Raw genomic sequence first — 21,358 nt, forward strand, 5'->3', positions numbered from 1 at the left:
ATGCTGTATAACTACAGTTCAGTTATTCTGTAACCAAAATACCATAGTGAACTGCAGTTTCTACAATTTCAAAACCGCAATCATTTTTTGTAAGGGGGAGCAGTTGTTGGGGGTTAATTGCCTTGCTCAAGGGCAGAACAGCAGATTTTCCCACCTTGCCGGCTCGAGGATTCAAACCAACAACCTTTTGGGGTACTGGAACAACCCGCTTAACAGCTAGGCTACCTGGATTTTTCAATCAATCACCTGTATAATGATTCTTATTTGAATAGGTCAGTGTTGCCCCTGGATAATGCATTATTCATTTTTTTAAATTTAAATGTACACCCTTTTTCTCCCCAATTTCGTGGTATCCAATTGCGATCCAATTACGATTTTGTCTCATCGCTGTAACTCCCCAACAGGCCCGGGAGAGGCGAAGGTCGAGTCATGCATCCTCCGAAACATGACCTGCCAAACCGCGCTTTTTAACACCCGCCCGCTTAACCAGGAAGCCACCCGCACCAATGTGTCGGAGGAAACACTGTTCAACTGACGACCGAAGTCAGCCTATAGGCTCCCGGCCCGCCACAAGGAGTTGCTAGAGTGGGATGAGGCAAGTAAAGCCCCCCCCGGGCCAAACTCTCTCCCGACCCGGACGACACTGGGGCAATTGTGCGCCACCCTATGGGATTCCCGATCGAACCCGGGTCTGTAGTGACGCCTCAAGCCCCTGGATACTGCTTTTATCAATCCTAACCATCTCAGGTCTATGATTACAGGAGTACACAATAGGCATATTCTTCATCACATCCTTATGGGCCTTGGCCACTCCAGAGCCATGTATTTAGAATATCTAAATACATGGCTCTGGGCCACACTATAACCTTAAACGCAGCATATACTAAGACAATATACTATACACTAATTGTTAACACTCACACTTTGTGTCCATCTCACCAGATTACACAGCTTCTCTCAGTTGCACCTGACTGAAGGCATAATTTCAGGTTCTGAGGGACAACTACGACACTGTCCTCACAGCCAAGAACCAGCTCTGGAGACAAAATTATGCTTTGACTTCAACTCAAGCTGAGCTACAGAAAATGAACAGCTATGTGGCTGTGGTTAAGGACCAACTTGAGAGAGACTACATGTAACTTGTCGCAACCAAGGACCAGTCAGAGAGGCAACACAGAGATCATGCTGCTTCTCATAAACAATTAGAAAGAGAGTATGAAGGGCTACTGACATCCAACAACCAATTGCAAAAAAACTACATAGACCTGACGGCATCTAAAAACCAACTACAGAGAGAGATAAAAGATCTCAAATAAACCAGGGAACGGTCACAGAGACAACACCTGAACGTCAGTGCAGCTTAACGCCTCGATCACACCGACAGCGTCATTGCATTTTGGTACACCAGAAGCACATTCATTTCCAATGGAATGCTACGTTTGCCATCCAGCATTGCAGAGGCAGTTGCAGTGCGTTCTGTGTGGTGCATACGTTGGATTTATCAAACTGTATGCCTAGACTGCTCGACAGAAATGGTAGCAGAAGGTAAATGTTGAACTTTTGTTGCAAACATATCCAGATGATGCTGCGTACCATTTTGCGCAAAGACGCTGTTGGTGTGATCAAGAAGTTATGACCAGTTGAGGTGAGAGCATGTGAGGGTCGCAGAGACTAAAAACCAACTTCAGTTAGATCTCATAAGTCTCTTTGAAACTGAGGCGATTTTGAACAGAGACTTTGTTGTCACGGTGAGGGAAAGAAATTCCCTTCAGAAGATGCCTACAGAGCTGGTCAACTTCCTGCCTGTGGACCGACACTGTCCACTCAGAGACCAGATCACCCAAGGTCAGCAGTGTCTTGATTTATCTGTCCTTCTACATCTATATGCACTATATACTGCGTGTTTGTGTGTGTGTGTGTGCAATGTGCATGAATATGTTATTGTGTGTGTATGCGTGTTTCTGTATGTTTGTGCATGTGTGTGTGCAACATGCATGTGTGTGTACAACGTGCATGAATGTGTTCTTATGTGTGTGTGTGTGTGTGTTTGTGTATATTCGCCTCACACACCTTGTCTTAAGAGCTGGAAGATTTTATCCTCCAGGTGTTACTTCTTCTCCACTGAGAGGAGGAGCTGGAGCAGCGGTCGGGTCGACTGTGTTCAACAGGGCGGAGACCTGGTGGTCATTGACATTCCAGAGGAACAGGTGAGAGACATTGTGTTGGAGATGCGCAGAAGTGGGTTAGATCTATAGTGCAAGGTGGTTGGGCCCCAAGATAATCTTTACTCTGGTATTAATACAGGATATAATACGCATAGATTATGGCCATTGGATGTCTAGAAAATCAATGTATCTCTGGACTCCCCCAGGTAGAAAGAGCCCAGTGCTGTGAATGTGAGGGGAGACAGTGTGTGCCTTCACCCTCAGAGAGACCAACCCTTCTCGGAGCTGTAGACACACACATACATAGAGCACATTTATATGTAGCCTTAAAATCCTCCAATAAAATAGCATTAATACACGATAGGGCTGGATTTCTTGTGGCAATAGCATAGCGGTGCTGTTCATAGTACAAGGTGAAAACAACATGTACATGAGAGGATATTTATTAGATATTGTGGGGAAAATGATCTGATAGGTCACTATACTGTTTTGAATCTGCAATACTGCCTCATTCACGTTCTTCATGTATAAAATGAGTAGGCCTGACTACAGCATCATCTTAGTCTCCTCGCCAACACGTCCTAAAAAAGTAAGTGCAGTGATTGGTTACTGCTTGTTGTTGTTCTACTGCCAGCTCTACGTGCGAGACTAGGCGTATTCATTAGTTGATTCAGTTGCAAAACGTTTTGTCTGTTGATAAACGTTTTGCAACGAAAACGAGAGTTTCTATTGGACACATTTAGGCAGGTCCCTCCCCGCTTCGTTCCGTTTCTGTTCCATTTTTTCTGTTTGCTTCCGTTTGGTTCCTAGAGTAAACGGTTTCCGTTTTGCAACAGACAAAACGTTTTAGAACCGAATCTGACTAATGAATACACCCCAGCTGTGTTGACAACACTGACCATCGTCGAACAACGAAGGCGAGTTTCACAAAATAACACATTATTTAGCTTGTTGCAACGATTAACAATATTATATTGATAATGAATTTCCGCCTTTTTAGTCTTTACATGTATTTGAACGTCTTGATTCATCTTCATGGTATAGTCAGCTGTTGTTGTTGCTAGCTAGCGATAATTTCGTAGCTAGCTAGCTAGCTACCCAAATGGTTCCTCCAGCTGCAACTAATTATTTTGATGTTTCCATCTAGCTTGCTATCAAATCGAGACAAATGTAGCAATGTATGAGGGACCGTTTTCAAGGGCTGTCAATCTAAATGTAAAGTGCTTTTTTTTTTTTTTTTTCAGCAGTGGAACGTCTGTTACGTAACGTAATTTGTTGCACTGTCAACACCGTTTGTACTTGCAAGGTATGGTGGCTCGGCGAGATTTCGAGCTCTCCAACGTAGTCACAAGAAAAACGAAGTAGCTTTGTATTTCACATCTCCACATCGCTTATTATTAGACAGCAGCTTTCGTTTTAAAGCCTGTAACAGTGCATGCCAATATCTTATGGTCCATTCGCGTTGTGGCTGCTGGCTGGCTTGTTATTTCATAACCTGATAAACCTAGCCAGTCCTGTTGTGCATTGGGAAAGGATAGACAGCTAGCTTGTTAACAATGGCAACCATGCGTCGTCCAAGGTACTCTCTCCGAGACTCTCTGTACTGGGATGAGACTGAGTGCCTGACGTACTATGGGATGCTCTCTCTACACGAGATGTTTGAAGTTGTCGGTTCTCAACTGACAGAGACAGACGTTGAGGTGCTGTCATTCCTCTTGGATGAGACCTATCCGGCTGGAGGGCACCCCTTGGACCCAGCTGGCTGGACCAGCGAGCCCGGTGAGGAAGACCCTGAGGCCAGTAAAGGAGTCTCCCCCAGCCCAGTGCTCCTGGAGGCCTGGCGGCGGTTACAGCCCAAGGGTCCTGCCTTGGCCTGCCCTACTGCTGCCCGCCACAAGCCCAAGAGTGGTCTAGAACTGCTGCTGGAGCTGGAGAGACGTGGGTACCTCAGTGAGGGTAACCTGGAGCCCCTGTTGCAGCTGCTGCGAGTCTTGACGCGGCATGACCTCCTGCCTTTGGTGTCCCGCAAGAAAAGGAGGACAGGTAAGGGACTGTAACAGAGTGCTGTTCATAACTGGAAGCCAACACGCAGTAATGGAGACAATGTTGTCATAATCACCTGTAGGCCTACTTCTCCCAGTGTGTTATCTGCCTGTCTGACTACACTCTGCTGTGTCAGTGTCTGACCTTAATCTGCCTCTCAGTATCACCAGAACGTTTCAGAGTGGACTACGGGACAGAGGACAGAAGACAGGTTTGCACATCTGGACTGACTGACCCCTATGCACAGACAGAATCACATGACGAACACACCACACAGCAATGGAGGGGGGGTAAGCTACACTCCGGTACAATCTGTGCATGCCTGAACTTGTCTCTTAGAAATGTCAGTAACTGTTTCTGAAATTGTCTGGATTTGCACCAGTTAAGCATTGCTGGATTTGTGTCTGTCCAATAGGTGTTGACTCTGCCAGGCCAACGCCCGCCCCCCTACGGAAGAAGAGGGGTAAAGGCCGCCGCTGGACCAGCAAGCCCACCGCCCACAGGAGAAGAACGGGCATCCCCGAAACGCCTCCCCCACCTATACCTGAGAAAGTGACCTGCGGTAAGACCAGCCTCCATGCCTTTCTTTTTCTCTCTAGTTTCCCTTCCATCTCTCTTTCTCTATTTTCTTTCCATCTCTCTCTTTAACCCACTTACTCATTCACCACACTCTCTCTTGGTTCCTCTCTTGCCATTATACATGTGTCTGAGTCTCTCTCTCTCTCTGGCTTACATCCATTTTCTATTTCACTTCTAATGAGAAGCTGTAAGCACCATCACCCCAACAGCCCTTAATAACAGTGATGATACTAAAAATCTCTGCCATATCAGAATGTCCCAGGCACCACCTTGTCTCACCAGTAAGTTTAAACTTAAAATGTCCATATCAAGCAACCTTAAATCCAGCCAGTGCCGTGTTCATGTCCTCACATAAGATAACGACTTCAGTTTGCTCCCTCTGCTCAGCCTATACCCTGACCATAAGCTGACCGTCCCACCCTTGCTGGTTTGAGAATGGTTTGCATGGGCCTCCTGGGAGATCAATACTACCCTGCAGGCATGTTGGACTGAGTGGGCTGTGCTGTAACGATACTGTGAGAGCAGAGCATGTGTGAATGAGTGACCGCTCATCAGTAAATACAACCCATACTGACTGGCTGTGTTTGACCTGACTTAACCCCTCAACCTGGTCATCATATGCTCTCTGTGGTGGTGAAACTGTCTCACACTCAAACATCACCAGGGTTTCAGACAGCGTTTTACACATTCTCGGGGTCTTTGATTGTGTGCCTCCTGCCACACTAACATCCTCACAATGGAGGGATTCTGTAGACGTCCACACAAGGATAGTCTGCTTGCACGGCCAAGCAAAAAACAACAACCTGAAACTGAATGAAATGAAATCTATCTGGTCTGTTGTTTCGTGATGACCGTAGCACAGAGTGGAATTGGGTTGGCTCGCCTACAACTCCCATCTATCAAATATACTAGGCCTATGTCAGCCATTGTCTTCACCATTACCCACTAGTGTCTCAAACTAAATAAGCATCCAGCCTTATTACTTGCCTTTTACCTATCCTGGCCATTCAGATAAAGGGGAGGAAACAATAGAAGGAAGCCTCTTTAGGCTATTGCACCCTGAGAGGAATTCACACACCCAATGCACAGCTGTGTGAGTCAGCGTTTCTGTCTGAGCTCCACACAGCACAGCAGGCTTAGTGTAGTAGTGGGACATGGCATTTCAATGTGGCATTCAACCTTAAACTCACAAGCGTGTTATGTTTCAATGGGACATTTCGGCGTCAACCCACAAGCTCGTTAAACAGAACAATTTAGTCTGTTCTGTGCAGACCAAAATAATGTTAAGCTGCCTTGCTCTTTTGTGACAATACTTGTGGGAAAAATGTATGCTTTAGACCTACATACCATAGCTGCCACACATGGTTGGAATGCTGCCTCGTAATCACTAGCCTGTGGTCCAGACTGAGGCCCAGGGGAAGGACAGTTAGTGTAGAAGACAGTAAACCACCTGTCTTTCACTTTATACGTCTGCTATACGCTTGTCTGCCGAGCTTGTCTTTCTTCTTCATATAGCATAACTACTAGCCTGGTCCCAGATTTGCTTGTGCGATCATGCCACTCCTTGTCACTCATTTTGCATGACAAGGAGTGGAATGATATCTCAAACAGACTGGTATCCAGGCTACGTAACTACTGCTGGTGTTCCAAAAAGAGAGATTCCTATCCCTTTCTCCATTTTTCTTTCCCTTCTCTCACTTTTCATCTCCCCCGACATATCTCCCTCTCTCTCTCTTACCCATTTTTTTTCAGCACCTGTTCTTAAGAACCCTGCCTGGTAGGTCTCCTGTCTCTTATGTTGGTAGTACTGTCTGTCTTCTTCTATCCCTAACACAAAGTTTAGAGAAAGTCCTGCTGAATTTCTGAATGTGTACTGAACATATAAGTTGAATTGATAGCCTCACACTTGCTGACATCTTCCCAGACCAGGGTCCGGTTTCCCAAAAGCATCTTAAAGCTAAGTTTGTTAGAACCTTCGTCGGGGCATTATTAAATCTCAGACCTGTTTCCCAAAACCATCGTTATTAACGTTACACTTGTAATCTAACGCCTGTCTCAGACCACTCATAGAACAGCTAAGTGGTTCGTTAGATGCTTTTCTTTTGCCCTCCCGCGTCACTTTATACACAGAAGAGCTCCGCTAAACAGAATCGCATGGCTTATCCGCCTCTGTGACCACTGATAACTTCAGAAAAAAGTTGACAACAAATACAAGTTGGCAATGTCTTTGCAATTGATACAAACAAGCAGCGTATAAAAAATGCTTGAAATTAAAACAGATGTGTACATTACAATATGTAAACAGTAGGCTAAATGGCTATTTGAATCATTTATTTAGTTCAATTTTGCTACTGTACTTGTAGGCTACAGTCTGTAATTTGTCTGTATTTATTTCATGCTGTGCAGCCTAATGTGTGCAATAATGTGCCATATCTTGATTTAGTGCATTATTACAGGGTAAGGATTAGAATCAGCCTCCTAAATATTGGAAGCCATAGGTGATAAGCTTCTAGGAGCTGATCCGTCTTCAGTATTGTGGAATAATTTGGATGTTAAGGTAAGATTTGAATGGAGAAAGCTGATCCGAGAGCAGTGTTGCCTGTCTTTCGATCCTATCAGTATCGACACAAGCCTCAACGACGCGCTTAGCGACCATTCTCTCTGCATGGTGTTTTGGGAAACACATGTTAGATCTTTGGCCGTTATAGGAAAGATGCATCGTTAAAACACTAGTAAGCCTAAGTTCAATCGCTATCATGAAACCGGGCCCAGATCAATAGGCCCTTGGCCCTTCCAGTTCTGTTGCTGTACCTACCCTACCTGACAGCCAACTAACCCCTCGTACTGTGGCTATCCCAGACACAGCCACTCCCACAGCCTGACACGTACTGATGAATGATACTGCTTATTTATCAACATGATTTGATTTGAACAACTTTTCGCAATCCATGAAGTCTCTTCTTCAGGGAGACAAAGATGTTTATGATTTTACACTGGCTTCGTAGCGCTCAAACATAACACTGCAACCCTTTCAAATGTGCCATTTTTGTCCCCGTCGATCAGAACAGCCTTCTCTAAATCAACTGCACTAAGTGCCCTGTGATCAAACCCAAAACAATCTACCGAGGGATATCTGCCCCTTGCCCTCTGCAGTAGCCTTGCCCTCACAGTCCCAGCCATGTACCATACACAGTGTTGTTGCTTTGCCTCTGAACATGTTGCTGTCTTGACTCCGCATTTGATCCCCACCAGGTTGACTCAGGATTGTGACTCAGATCGAGTAACCTAGAGAGCGGACCTAGAGAGCGGAGAGAAAGGCTGGACAAAAAAAAAAGTCTGGTCTGGCCTTTCACTCTGTCCGTACGATCTGCAGTGTGTGCTCACCTCAGTCGCTCGCTCTCTCGTCAGTCTGGCCCGATGCCCAAGGTAAAGAGGCCCTCCCCCTCAGAACGAGGGGGGGCTGCCACTATGCTCTGTGTTCAATGCCTGTGTATTATTCTAGCTATCCTGTTCCTCCTTACCCCATTCAGAAAAAAACAGTATGCTCTCCACAAAGTGTTCTGGAATGTTCCATGATATTTTTTTTTTGTGTCTATTACTCTAAAGAGGGGTGTTGGCCTCAGTGTTTCACAGAACTGACCAAAGTGTCCTCGGAAATATGCGTAGAATATTCCAGAAGTTTCTTAATCACCGTAATGCAACCTTGAACCTGACCCCTCTTCTGAATACCATGCTCTGACTCTCCAAATGACTCAAAGCTCAAACTGACCTGAACATTTTTTCTTAAAGGGGTAGTTCACTTCAAAGCCAAAGTTTGACAGATGTTTTCCTCAAAAGTGATAACTGAGTGCATATTCCACACTGTCTAGTCTGGTGTATATCCCACTACATGCATAACGAAAACATCTGATTAACTTTAGTTTTGGGTAAACTACTCTTCTAAAGCAGCCATCAAAATGGAGCCTTTTAACTGGGTCCCAATGGTTCTTGTGGCATCAACTTCAGTAGATACCTCTGGTCAGTGATCACAAATACGTTTCTCAGAATTCAAACAACAATTGATTTCTGGTTTACTAAAACAAAAAGAGACCAAACCCATTCTGGAATCTCAATAAAAAAATGTCAAACTGGTCTCAGAGATCCATTGATCTCAGTCCTCTTGTCAGTCTGAACTCGAATTCTATCCTTTATATGAACATAAAATGGCCGCCGACAGCTTCTCTGGAACCTTTGCTCGAGCAGTTCTGAGGAAAATGACCCAACAGTGTTGTGTTAAGGGCTGTGTAACCGCATGCTGTATCTCATCTCTGACCCCTGAATGAGCTCCCAGTGTGGGGAGCAGAGATAGATGGGGCAGTCCAGTCCAATGCTGCCTCACAGCATTCAGACCAAACCCATTACTACCTCTACTTTCTTACCAGTCAGTTTGTTTTCACATAATCAGTTCCTTTTCTCAGTTGAAGCGTTTCAGTTACAGTATTTCAGTTATTTGTGGTTACAATTTCTTATGCCAAACTGTAACCTACGATTAGAAGCGACGTAAAACTGTCCACGTAAGCCGTAATGTTAAACAGTGGACTTGGAGGCATCAAAAACAATTCAAACTCCAAGTGATTGCCTTTGAACCAGTGTTAAGCTTGCCTGCTTGATCTTGAGAAACAACCAAATTGACAGATATCCAATCCAACTGTGCTTGTCTCTTTCTCTCTCTTTCTCTCCTTTCTCTATGTTCGCAGTTCAAAACAGACCGACTCGTGTGTCAGGAAAAAACATCCTCTCACACACACTGAGAGGGAGAGAACGAACACTAAACGCTCAAACCACACAAACCAAAAAAAGAAAGAGAGCTTTGGTCAAAGGGGAATAGAGAGAGGTCTATCTACCTGTCTCTCTCTATCCCGACCTCTCTCCCTCCCTCCCTCTCTTGGTCTGTCGTTCAGCAGAAAAACGGATCGATAAAGAGTTGAAGCTCTTCGCACCAAGTGACTCCTCATAAATGGGTACTTTTCTGTGGGGTGAATGGAGAATCTAACCAACTCCTTGTTTTAAAGGGAGAAAATGAAAGTTGTCCCTCCTAATGTTCTGTCTAAATGGATCTATCTGTCTCTGATGAAGCGTAAAGTATTCTGTAACCTTAACAAAATCATTATGTTCCCATTGTTTTTAAGGGCCTTCCTGGTGCTCTCAGCAAGTCCATTTTTCACAAGTAGGTAGGAAGGAGCAGTCATTTAGAAGTATGGGGACATTGTGTAGTAGGTGTTGATGTCACAGTTCCCACACAGTATGTGACCCATGTCGCTAGACTTGTACATTGCAAAAGTGCACAATTGTTACAGTTTTACTCAGTTTATTATTTATCTGACATGTTTTACCATATCGACAATTGACAGGGGTATTATGCAGTCCTGGTAACTTTCAGATGTTATTAGTTTGAAGCTGACTTTCAGTTTCCTCTCAGAGCAGTACTGTGCCTTGTCAGCTGCACATCCTGTTTTAGCTGATTTGACACCCTGCTGGCAGGGAGAGATAAATGTATCCCCTAAAGCAGGGCTTCCCAAACTGGGTCCTGGGGCCCCCCCTGGGTGCACATTTAGGTATCTGCCCTAGCACTACACAGCTGATTCAAATAATAACTAATCATCAAGTTTTGATTATTTGTATCAGCTGTATAGTGCTTGGTCAAAAACCAAAACCAGGGTCCCCTGGATCGAGTTTGGAAACACTGCCTTAGGAACAAACCATGTCTTTTCTGATACGAAATGCCGCCAAATTGACAATTTAGACGAGAGGTATCTGTATTTCCTGAAATGGTCCATGATTTTACATGCAGAAACATCTCTCCAGAGTAACAATGTGGAGATGTTGGAGTAGTGATGAGGGAAGGCAAACCTTCAACTATTTTTCACAACATGTCAGATTATAGGGCTGTGTGCATTTAGTCTTATTTTCGGGACTGTATGCGTCTTACTGTTCTCTATCAACCTCATTGACAAATGTCCTAAGAGCTGCTGTATCAATAGAGACAGAAATGTTCCTTGTACCATAACTTTGCCTCCTGGAAGAAAAAGAAAAAAATTCCAAACACCTTCTGTATCCGATTTCTTTGTGTGCAAACTAACAGTTGAACTTCATGAAATATGATCATGATTATCATATTTGGCCTAATGTGATATAAGACATATTTTAGCTATCTACAAATCTACTTGCAGTTAAGATACATTTTTGTTACACTGTGTTGTACATCAGAGCATGCTTTCAATGTTGGCAGTAAATGTAGGAGATCTGTCTAACCTGAGGATGTCTTTTTAATTTTAGGCAAGTCAGTTATGAACAAATTCTTATTTTCAATGACGGCCTAGGAACAGTGGGTTAACTGCCTTGTTCAGGGGCAGAACAACAGATTTTTACCTTGTCAGCTCGGAGATTTATCTTGCAACCTTACAGTTAACTAGTCCAACGCTCTAACCACTAGGCTACCTGCCGTCTAACCTCCCCGATGGTCCAAGTATGTGTTTGTATAGCCTCCTCATTACAACCTTATAAAGCAAAGAAAGAAGGATCCAGTGTTTGGTTTTCTCTCTTACAAATGTTAAGAAATTCATAATCAATTCAACATTTGCATTTCTAATGTTGGCATTTTCCAAAGCTGCCCCCTCCAGAGGCTGTCCCCCATGGCCCTGAACAATAATGTGGATGGAGACAAAGAACTCAAATGAATCACATATTCTAAGGCACAGTCATGTCCCTGGTTCATTTGGTACAACATTCCAGTTGAAATTGTCTGGTTCTATTCCTTGTGTCCTCGTTAGAGGAAGCAACTATTTGTCAGTTTCTCCTTTACCCAAACCTGGCTCAGTGTCTTCAGAGACCAAGGTATGTTTAGGTACCCAGTTCCTTGTGTATGGTACTACTACCCCCCCCCCCCCCCCCATCCTTTCCTTTCTTCCCTTTCCGTTCCATATTCCTTCTCTCTTTTTAAATCCAGTTCTACTCTTTATCGTTCCTCCATTTTTTGTTACATGAAGTTGGGGAGGGCAAGGTGGGTTGGGTAAATCCAGATATACAGTTTGACAAACTATCCTCCATGTTGGCGACAAACATTCTTTGACAAGAATATTCTAATTTGAATATTTTTTCTTGTAAAGCTTGGTGCTAACATGTTGCCGTGAAACTAATGTATCTCAAACAAAGTTTGCCAATCTATGCACATCTCTGGTGGGGTGGGGTAGTGTGGGACTGGAAAGGTTTGGATTTTTTGTTGCAGCAAAGTCGGAAGGCCGCTGGTTCTGCTGGGCGCTTGGTGAATAATGGCAGTAGAGGAGGATGAGACAGAGGTCTGCTTGCCTTTGCTCAGTACAGTATGTATCTCCTGACCCTTCTCACTGTGCTGTTGCTGCATGACCGCTAATTCTCCTGTTTCTGAAACAGAACAAAAACATGTCACTGAAAGGTTGCTATCCATCCCAAGGGCTGTTTACAGTGTTAGAGTGACCTAACAAAATCCTACAACCCTCACAACAAGTAGCATTTTATTTATGCCTGTTTTGTGCCACCTATAACTCATTATTACTGTAATTACAGTGTAACGAGCTTTGTAATTACTCAGAGAAATGGATTACATAGTTATAGCTCTAGCTTTCAGTGCGTAGAGGTTTTGTGTAGATTACAGTGCCTGGCTGAAATCTCCTGGGCGAATAATGATGGGGGGTGGACTATTAGAACTGCACAGAGTGGTGTGGTGGTGTTTTTCCCTGATGAATATGCTTGTTATCCATCCTCTGATTTCACTCTACTACTACAACAACAGCTCTTGGTAGTGGGTGTTGTGAAAAATGGATCTGGTTAGTCATACAGTAAATCCTCAGTGATGCTCTTCTTGACCGGACCAGGTCATATTTGTTCCCACTGTCAGGTTAGTGATGGTAGACGGCCTGGTTGGTATTACATTCACCTCTGTGCTCCACAGCTGTCTTCAGTTCTGCCTCACCTGTATCACTCTTAAAGACAGACTTTTGTTATCAACTGTAGTTAATGATACAGCAGTGTCCTACACCAGTAAGTATTTCTATGTGGTATCCTACACTAATTACTAGTTTAATGTCAGATACAGTCCTGTTGAAAGTAGTATGCTCCCCTTAAATATTCTTTACTTTGGCACTTGTCTATCAACCCTCCCATAGCCTGTTCTTGCCAATTTTTCGGATAATATTCTGTGATTAAGGCTTTATTTTAAAAGTTTTCTTATCATTTTCTTTTGTGTTTTTGTCCCTCCATCTCTCTCTTCCCTTTGTTCTGACTAAATGATCCCACCCTCCTCCTCCTCTTTGATTTTCACTCTCATGTGTACATGATATATCTCACCCCACTCAATCTCCTGCTTCCACCATTTCCCTCTCTCTTTTTGATTATTTCACCTCTTTGCACCCTAAAACCACCTCTCCGTTTCCTACTCTACATCTACCCCTCTTCTCTCCTCCCCTACACCTTCCCCTCCACCACTCCCTCTTCTACCCATTCCTCTTCTCTCTCTCTGTCCCCTTTCCTCCCCTCACTCTTCCCCTACCTCCATCTCCTCACCCTCCCCCTCCCTACAGACATTCGTCTGCGTGTGCGAGCAGAATACTGGGAGCATGAGTCGGCTCTGCGCGGCGGCGTCTCCTCGGACAAGCAGCAGCCCCTGGAGCGGCAGTTTGAGCTGTTCAGTCGTGCCACCTCCGTGCTGCGCGCCCGCGACCTGGGCTCCATCATATGCGACATCAAGTTCTCAGAGCTGGACAACCTGGAGGCCTTCTGGGGGGACTATCTGAGTGGAGCGCTGCTAGAGGCCCTGAAGGGGGTGTTCATCACAGACTCTCTGCGGAGGGCGGCGGGGAGAGAGGGGGTCCGGCTGCTGATCAGTGTGGACCAGGATGACTACGAGGAGGGTCGCAGACTGCTGCTGGACGCACAGGAACAACAGGCCGGCTGCTGGGGACGAGACAGGTGAGCCTCACTGCGCTCTCCATTCTGGTTCTGTTATACTGTGTTAGTAAGCTGGTTTCTTAAAGTACTTATCTACTCTGTGGTATGTACTGGGGCCATGCTGACCGCTACAGGGGTGGGGGTCATAGATGTGGACTTGACTGGTGGTCATTATTGGTGGCATTACATAGCCATGGAATGGCTATGTAATGCCACCAATAACCACTAGATAGCAAACTTTGCCCACAGGCATCAGAGCCATATACACTACCTGGTCTCACGTTGTCATACTTCCTAGACCCAACCTGAGAGAGCTGGTTATGGACGTTCGGCTCTGACAGACAGACAGTCAGCTGTGCGAGGTTGTGTTAATCATTTTCGGCTCACGACAGTTCACACAACAGTTCTAGAATCCTCAGAGACAATGAATAATAGTTGTAATTCTAACCACCGTCCTCCACTATGTTCCCTCTGCAGGTCATGAGCCCAAGGATAGAGGAATGAAAAGGAGAATAAAATATGAAAAGGAACATTTTTTTTTTTCTTCTCCTTTTTAAGTCTCTCATGCTGAGAACAGAGAATACAGCCACTCCTAGGTCAGGGGAATAGTCCCCAGGGAAAACAGCCAGACTTGAAGTGAAGGCAAACTGGACTAAAAGACTTGACACGCTGTTCTGTTTGGAATTGATAACACAAGTTGCGCTGAGCCTAGATGCCCTCAGGGCACTGAGGAAGAGACTGCCTTTGTTACACACACACACATACACAGAGACAAACTAAACTTCCACTGTAACACACACACAAACTACCACTGTATCAAACATACACGCTCTGTAAAATCATCCACATGATGAACCATCAGCGCTGCCTGTAAGACTCATTGAAGCCTAGAGACATTTCTTGCTAACAGTGACAGCCCAGATACCAACTAGACTGTGCGCTAATGCTGAGAATCTCTGGTTATGTTTGAGGAGCGTGTGAGATGCCCTGCAAGGCGAACTTCACCCATCTAAATATTAGTTTGCGTTTCCATTGAAATGCATGATTTTGAAAAGATGAGCGAGACTGCAGCTCTCAGACACTGAGGGAGAGATGATGGGGAAATGACTAAAGCATGAGATTATGTTTTGACCTTTTGGGAGAGAATTAGAAATAGATGGCGAAGGGAAGACTACCTGAGGACAGTGTAGTGGACAAATTGCTGGTCCTTCGAGAACTCCAGTCCACACACACACACACACACACACCATGATCACAAGCCACTGGTAGTCCCATCACTGTGCCATGCTAACCCAGGGCCTGATAGCTGTGGTCAGTGGCCATCTCATCTCAGATGCCAGGAGATGATGGGAGTGATTACCTCTCAACCTCAGCCAACCATGGAGAACTCATCACATCACCACAAGTTGTTGAACAGCAGCTGGGATAACACACACTAGGCTGTGCTCACCCCGGCTTCCAGCAAGGCCACTGCCTTTCCCATTGGAACTGGAGCACAGGACAGTGCTTCAGTCAATAAAACTGATGTGGAGGAGATCAAAATCAGAAGGATACATCCTAGTTCCACTCAGCCCTGCCTTGTAGGCCCCACTAGTGGCTCACAGAGCGCTGTCTGTCTCTAGTCTAGTCACCCTGGTGGAACTAATGCCTGAACTCGTCTGAGTGGGATCAATAACCCCCTCTGTCTCTCCACCACCACCGTGGGAGGAGAAAGAGGAAGGGGGAGAGGAGAGGAAGGGGAAAGAGAGGAGAGGTAGGAGAAGGGGAAAGAGAGGAGAGGTAGGAGAAGGGGAAAGAGAGGAGAGGTAGGAGAAGGGGAAAGAGAGGAGAGGTAGGAGAAGGGGAAAGAGAGGAGAGGTAGGAGAAGGGGAAAGAGAGGACAGGTAGGAGAAGGGGAAAGAGAGGACAGGTAGGAGAAGGGGAAAGAGAGGACAGGTAGGAGAAGGGGAAAGAGAGGGAGAAGGATCCCCACCTCCATCCTGCCTTTCAGCTCCTGGACCTCCTGGACAGCCGCCTCATCCTCTGGAGGATAAGTCTCCTGATGCAACCAGGCTGCCTGGTCTGCTACAGCACTGTGTGGTTCACACAGCCCTATAGGACCAGGGATAGAGGACTAAGGAGGCACTCAGGAAAACCTTAGTAGTGTTTGCTTTTTCCGTGTTTTGGTATATGGATTCGTTAGTGTAGCTTTGTATTGTCCATAAGAGAAAATAACAAAAATACTGTGTGTTCTAGTTCATTAACTTAGGGTGAACTTTTGTTTAAGTAGCTGGATATTTTTATTTAGGCACTGCAAAAGTGCTGTATATTAGTGGAAAGTTGGAATTATTTCAAATAAAAATAAATGATTTATGAAAGGTTTATTGCGTCTATGATGTAACCGTGTCTTCAGAACATATTCACACCCCTTGACTTTTTCCATATTTTGTTGTTACAGCCTGAATTTTAAATGTATTAAATTGAGATGTGTCACTGGCCTACACACAATACCCCATAATGTCCAAGTGGGATAATGTTTTTACAAATGTATTAAAAATGAAAAGCTGAAATGTCTTGTCCATAACTATTAAAACCCTTTATTATGGCAGACCTAAATAAGTTAAGGAGTAAAACAATAAAAAAGAATAATTCAATAATAGTGTTTAACATGACTTTTGAATGACTACCTCATCTCTGCATCACACACACATTTATCTGTAAGGTCCCTCAGTCGAGCAGAGATTCAACCACAAAGACCAGGGAGGTTTTCCAATTGGTAGATGGGTAAAAAAATAAAAATAAAAGCAGACATTGAATATCCCTTTGAGCATGATTATTAATTACACTTTGGACGGTGTATCAATACACCCAGTCACTACAAATATGCTTCCTAACTCAGGTGCCAGAGAGGAAGGAAGCTACTCAGGGATTTTACCATGAGGCCAATGGTGACTTTAAAACAGTTACTGAGTTTAATGGCTGGGATAGGAGAACTGAGTATGGACATTGTAGTTACTCCACAATACTAACATTAATTACAGAGTGCAAAGAAGGAAGCATGTACAGAATACAAATATTCCAAAACATGCATCCTGTTTGCAATAAGGCTAAGTAAAAGTGGCAACGAAATTAACTTTGTCATGAATACGTTATGTTTGGGGAAAATCCAACCCATCACAGAGTACCACTTATCATATTTTCAAGCATGGTGGTGGCTGCATCATGTTATGGGCATGCTTGTCATTAGGAAGGACTAGCAAGTTTTTTGTTATAAAAATAAACTGAATAGAGCGAAGCACATGCAAAATGATAGAGGAAAATCTGGTTCAGTCTGCTTTCCAACAGACACTGGGAGACAACTTAAATCAGCTTAAAAATGTATGGCAAGACTTAAATGGTTGTCTAGCAATGATCAACAATCAACCTGACAGAGCTTGAATAATTTTTTAAAGAATAATGTGCAAATAATGTACAATCCACATGTACAAAGCTGAACCAGGGTCTGTAGTGATGCCTCTAGCACTGAGATGCAGTGCCTTAGACCACTGAACCAGGGTCTGTAGTGACGCCTCTAACACTGAGATGCAGTGCCTTAGACAACTGAACCAGGGTCTGTAGTGATGCCTCTAACACTGAGATGCAGTGCCTTAGACCACTGAACCAGGGTCTGTAGTGACGCCTCTAACACTGAGATGCAGTGCCTCAGACCACTGAACCAGGGTCTGTAGTGATGCCTCTAACACTGAGATGCAGTGCCTCAGACCACTGAACCAGGGTCTGTAGTGACGCCTCTAACACTGAGATGCAGTGCCTCAGACCACTGAACCAGGGTCTGTAGTGATGCCTCTAACACTGAGATGCAGTTCCTCAGACCACTGAACCAGGGTCTGTAGTGACGCCTCTAACACTGAGATGCAGTTCCTCAGACCACTGAACCAGGGTCTGTAGTGACGCCTCTAACACTGAGATGCAGTTCCTCAGACCACTGAACCAGGGTCTGTAGTGACGCCTCTAACACTGAGATGCAGTTCCTCAGACCACTGAACCAGGGTCTGTAGTGACGCCTCTAACACTGAGATGCAGTGCCTTAGACAACTGAACCAGGGTCTGTAGTGACGCCTCTAACACTGAGATGCAGTGCCTTAGACCACTGAACCAGGGTCTGTAGTGACGCCTCTAACACTGAGATGCAGTGCCTTAGACCACTGAACCAGGGTCTGTAGTGACGCCTCTAACACTGAGATGCAGTGCCTTAGACAACTGAACCAGGGTCTGTAGTGATGCCTCTAACACTGAGATGCAGTGCCTTAGACAACTGAACCAGGGTCTGTAGTGATGCCTCTAACACTGAGATGCAGTGCCTTAGACAACTGAACCAGGGTCTGTAGTGATGCCTCTAACACTGAGATGCAGTTCCTCAGACCACTGAACCAGGGTCTGTAGTGATGCCTCTAACACTGAGATGCAGTGCCTTAGACAACTGAACCAGGGTCTGTAGTGACGCCTCTAACACTGAGATGCAATGCCTTAGACAACTGCGCCACTCGGGAGCCCATGAGATATGTTTTTAATTTCCAATAAATTCACTAAAATGTCTTAACATTTTCCCTTCGTCTTTATGTGGTATTGTGTGTAGATGGGTGAGAAAAATCGATGTAATCCATTTAGAATTCAGGCTGTAACAACAACATGTGGAATAAGTCTTAAGGCACTGTGCATGGTTGTTTTTTGGTTTCACTTGTCTTTGTAAGTAGCATTGAAAGATACTGTTTGGAACACTGTTAGCTGTAAGAGCAAGAACTGTAAAGTAATGTACAAAGTGCACACATTTGAAAGAGGCATATTTGTTTTTTAACAATGTATTTAATGTCAACTTAAACAACATGAGGAAAAGGGCTTTGAAGAAAATGTAGCAAACTTTTCAAACTTCCTTTTTTTGCAAAAACACCCACAAAGGAAATATTTCTTATTTAATGTATGTATGCCTGAATTCTACTAAAACAATATGAACCAGGAACTGAAAGTGGGCTTTTTTGACCACAAACCACTAACATCTCATGCTGAGGCTCCAGACCCACATATTTGACAACTTTTAACAAAACAGACTGAAGATGACTTCCTCGTTCCACTTGTGAGTCTTGTGCCAGGCCCTGAAGCAGTTTCTGCCCGGTATGAGACAGAGGGCCACCTGACAGGCCTCACACTGCCAGATGGTCATCCACTCTTTCTCCTGTTTACACCACACACAGGCCTTCCTGCCCTGGGTGGCCCTCTGCGACCGACAGACAGACAAGGGGTTGTTCAGTGGGACAGGGCAGGACCTCGCCCTCTTCTTCATCTTCCTCTCAGGGGGGGGGGGGGGGGGGGGGGGGAACGGCCGCACCACTGCACCTGGCCCTCTTCCTGTTCTTCTTCCTCATCTTCTTCCTCTCAGGGGATGTGGAAAAGGCTTCACCGCTAGATGGGGATGTGGCTACACCTGACTTCAAGGTAGGGCTTGTCGCTACCTTAGATCTCAAGGTAAATGTAGTTACACCTATCTCACAGGTAGGGGGTGTGGCTGTAGGTGGCCTACGTCTAATCTCCACTAGGTTAGGGGTCCAGGGGCTGGGAGGACATCTGGATCTCGTCACCTGCTGAGTGGCAGGTGGGCCAAGGATTATTTCTTCTTCTTTGACTTCCTGGTGTCGGGAGGTTCAGAGAGAGGGGCTGGCTCCAACTTCCTGAAGTAGAACATGATAGAACAGACACAAATTAAACGGAAATCTTAGAACAGAAAACAATGTGGACAATAGAATCTGAAAATATTAAATTGAGATTCAACTGACTACATAATAGTGTGACTATAATATGAGAACTAGAGAGTGACCTGGTCCTCTTCAGTCTCTTTGTGGCAGGTGGACCTGGGATCTCCATTTCCGCTGACTTCATGCTCTCTGGTGGCTCAGAGAGATGGCCTGGGTCTGGCTCCAACTTTCTGAGGTAGAATTGACACAAAAGAAAATCTTAGACTAGAAAACAATATTGACAATGTGGAATTAGAAATTGGGATTCAACTAACTAATGGCGTGAATATAGTATGAAATAACTATGACTAAAGTGTAACCTGACCTGGTCCCTCTTCAGTCGCTTTGTGGCAGGTGGGTTGAAGATTCCCGCCTGCTGTGGCTCGATGGACTCTACTGGATCAGAGAGAGGTACTGGGTCTGGCTCAGAGAGAGGTACTGGGTCTGGCTCAGAGAGAGGTACTGAGTCTGGCTCAGAGAGAGGGACTGGGTCTGGCTCAGAGAGAGGGACTGGGTCTGGCTCAGAGAGAGGGACTGGATCTGGCTCAGAGAGAGGGACTGGATCTGGCTCAGAGAGAGGGACTGGGTCTGGCTCAGAGAGAGGGACTGGGTCTGGCTCAGAGAGAGGGACTGGGTCTGGCTCAGAGAGAGGGACTGGGTCTGGCTCAGAGAGAGGGACTGGGTCTGGCTCAGAGAGAGGTACTGGATCTGGCTCAGAGAGAGGGACTGGGTCTGGCTCAGAGAGGGACTGGGTCTGGCTCAGAGAGAGGGACTGGGTCTGGCTCAGAGAGAGGGACTGGGTCTGGCTCAGAGAGAGGGACTGGGTCTGGCTCAGAGAGGGACTGGATCTGGCTCAGAGAGAGGGACTGGGTCTGGCTCAGAGAGAGGGACTGGGTCTGGCTCAGAGAGAGGGACTGGGTCTGGCTCAGAGAGAGGGACTGGGTCTGACTCAGAGAGAGGGACTGGGTCTGACTCAGAGAGAGGGACTGGGTCTGACTCAGAGAGAGGGACTGGGTCTGACTCAGAGAGAGGGACTGGGTCTGGCTCAGAGAGGGACTGGGTCTGGCTCAGAGAGAGGGACTGGATCTGGCTCAGAGAGAGGGACTGGGTCTGGCTCAGAGAGAGGGACTGGGTCTGGCTCAGAGAGAGGGACTGGGTCTGGCTCAGAGAGGAACTGGGTCTGGCTCAGAGAGAGGGACTGGGTCTGACTCAGAGAGAGGGACTGGGTCTGACTCAGAGAGAGGGACTGGGTCTGGCTCAGAGAGGGACTGGGTCTGGCTCAGAGAGAGGGACTGGGTCTGACTCAGAGAGAGGGACTGGGTCTGGCTCAGAGAGAGGGACTGGGTCTGGCTCAGAGAGGGACTGGGGTTTACATACACCTTAGCCAACTACATTTAAACTCGGGTTTTTCACAATTCCTGACATTTAATCCTAGTAAAAATTCCCTGTCTTAGGTCAGATAGGATCACCACTTTATTTTAAGAATGTGAAATGTCAGAATGATAGTAGAGAGAAAGATTTATTTCAGCATTTGTTTCTTTCATCACATTCCCAGTGGGTCAGAAGTTTACATACACTCAATTAGTATTTGGTAGCATTGCCTTTAAATTGTTTAACTTAGGTCAAACGTTTCGGGTAGCATTCCACAAGCTTCCCACAATATGTTGGGTGAATTTTAGCCCATTCCTCCTGACAGAGCTGGTGTAACTGAGTCAAGTTTGTAGGCCTCCTTGCTCGCACACGCTTTTTCAGTTCTGCCCACAAATTTCCTATAGGGTTGAGGTCAGGGCCTTGTGATGGCCGCTCTAAAACCTTTGTTGTCCTTAAGCCATTTTGCCTCAACTT

The 21,358-nt window shown here is 45.4% G+C and overlaps 1 protein-coding gene across 2 annotated transcripts; it reads left to right on the forward strand.

The window, feature by feature from the left end:
• Positions 1-3,409: 3,409 nt before the first annotated feature.
• LOC120048718 (DNA-binding death effector domain-containing protein 2-like) lies at positions 3,410-15,522 on the forward strand. Of its 2 annotated transcripts, none has more exons than XM_038994888.1 (5): positions 3,410-4,208; positions 4,370-4,498; positions 4,624-4,770; positions 13,382-13,769; positions 14,226-15,522. In XM_038994888.1, exons 1-5 carry the CDS (start codon positions 3,722-3,724, stop codon positions 14,230-14,232), a joined length of 1,158 nt encoding a protein of 385 aa, XP_038850816.1. In that variant the 5' UTR covers positions 3,410-3,721; the 3' UTR covers positions 14,233-15,522. The 2 variants fall into 2 exon arrangements, with proteins under 2 accessions (XP_038850816.1, XP_038850815.1); XM_038994887.1 differs by lacking the exon at positions 14,226-15,522 and adding an exon at positions 13,998-14,219.
• Positions 15,523-21,358: the final 5,836 nt, after the last annotated feature.

Source organism: Salvelinus namaycush, chromosome 5 (genome assembly GCF_016432855.1).
Source record: "Salvelinus namaycush isolate Seneca chromosome 5, SaNama_1.0, whole genome shotgun sequence".
NCBI lineage: Eukaryota > Metazoa > Chordata > Actinopteri > Salmoniformes > Salmonidae > Salvelinus > Salvelinus namaycush.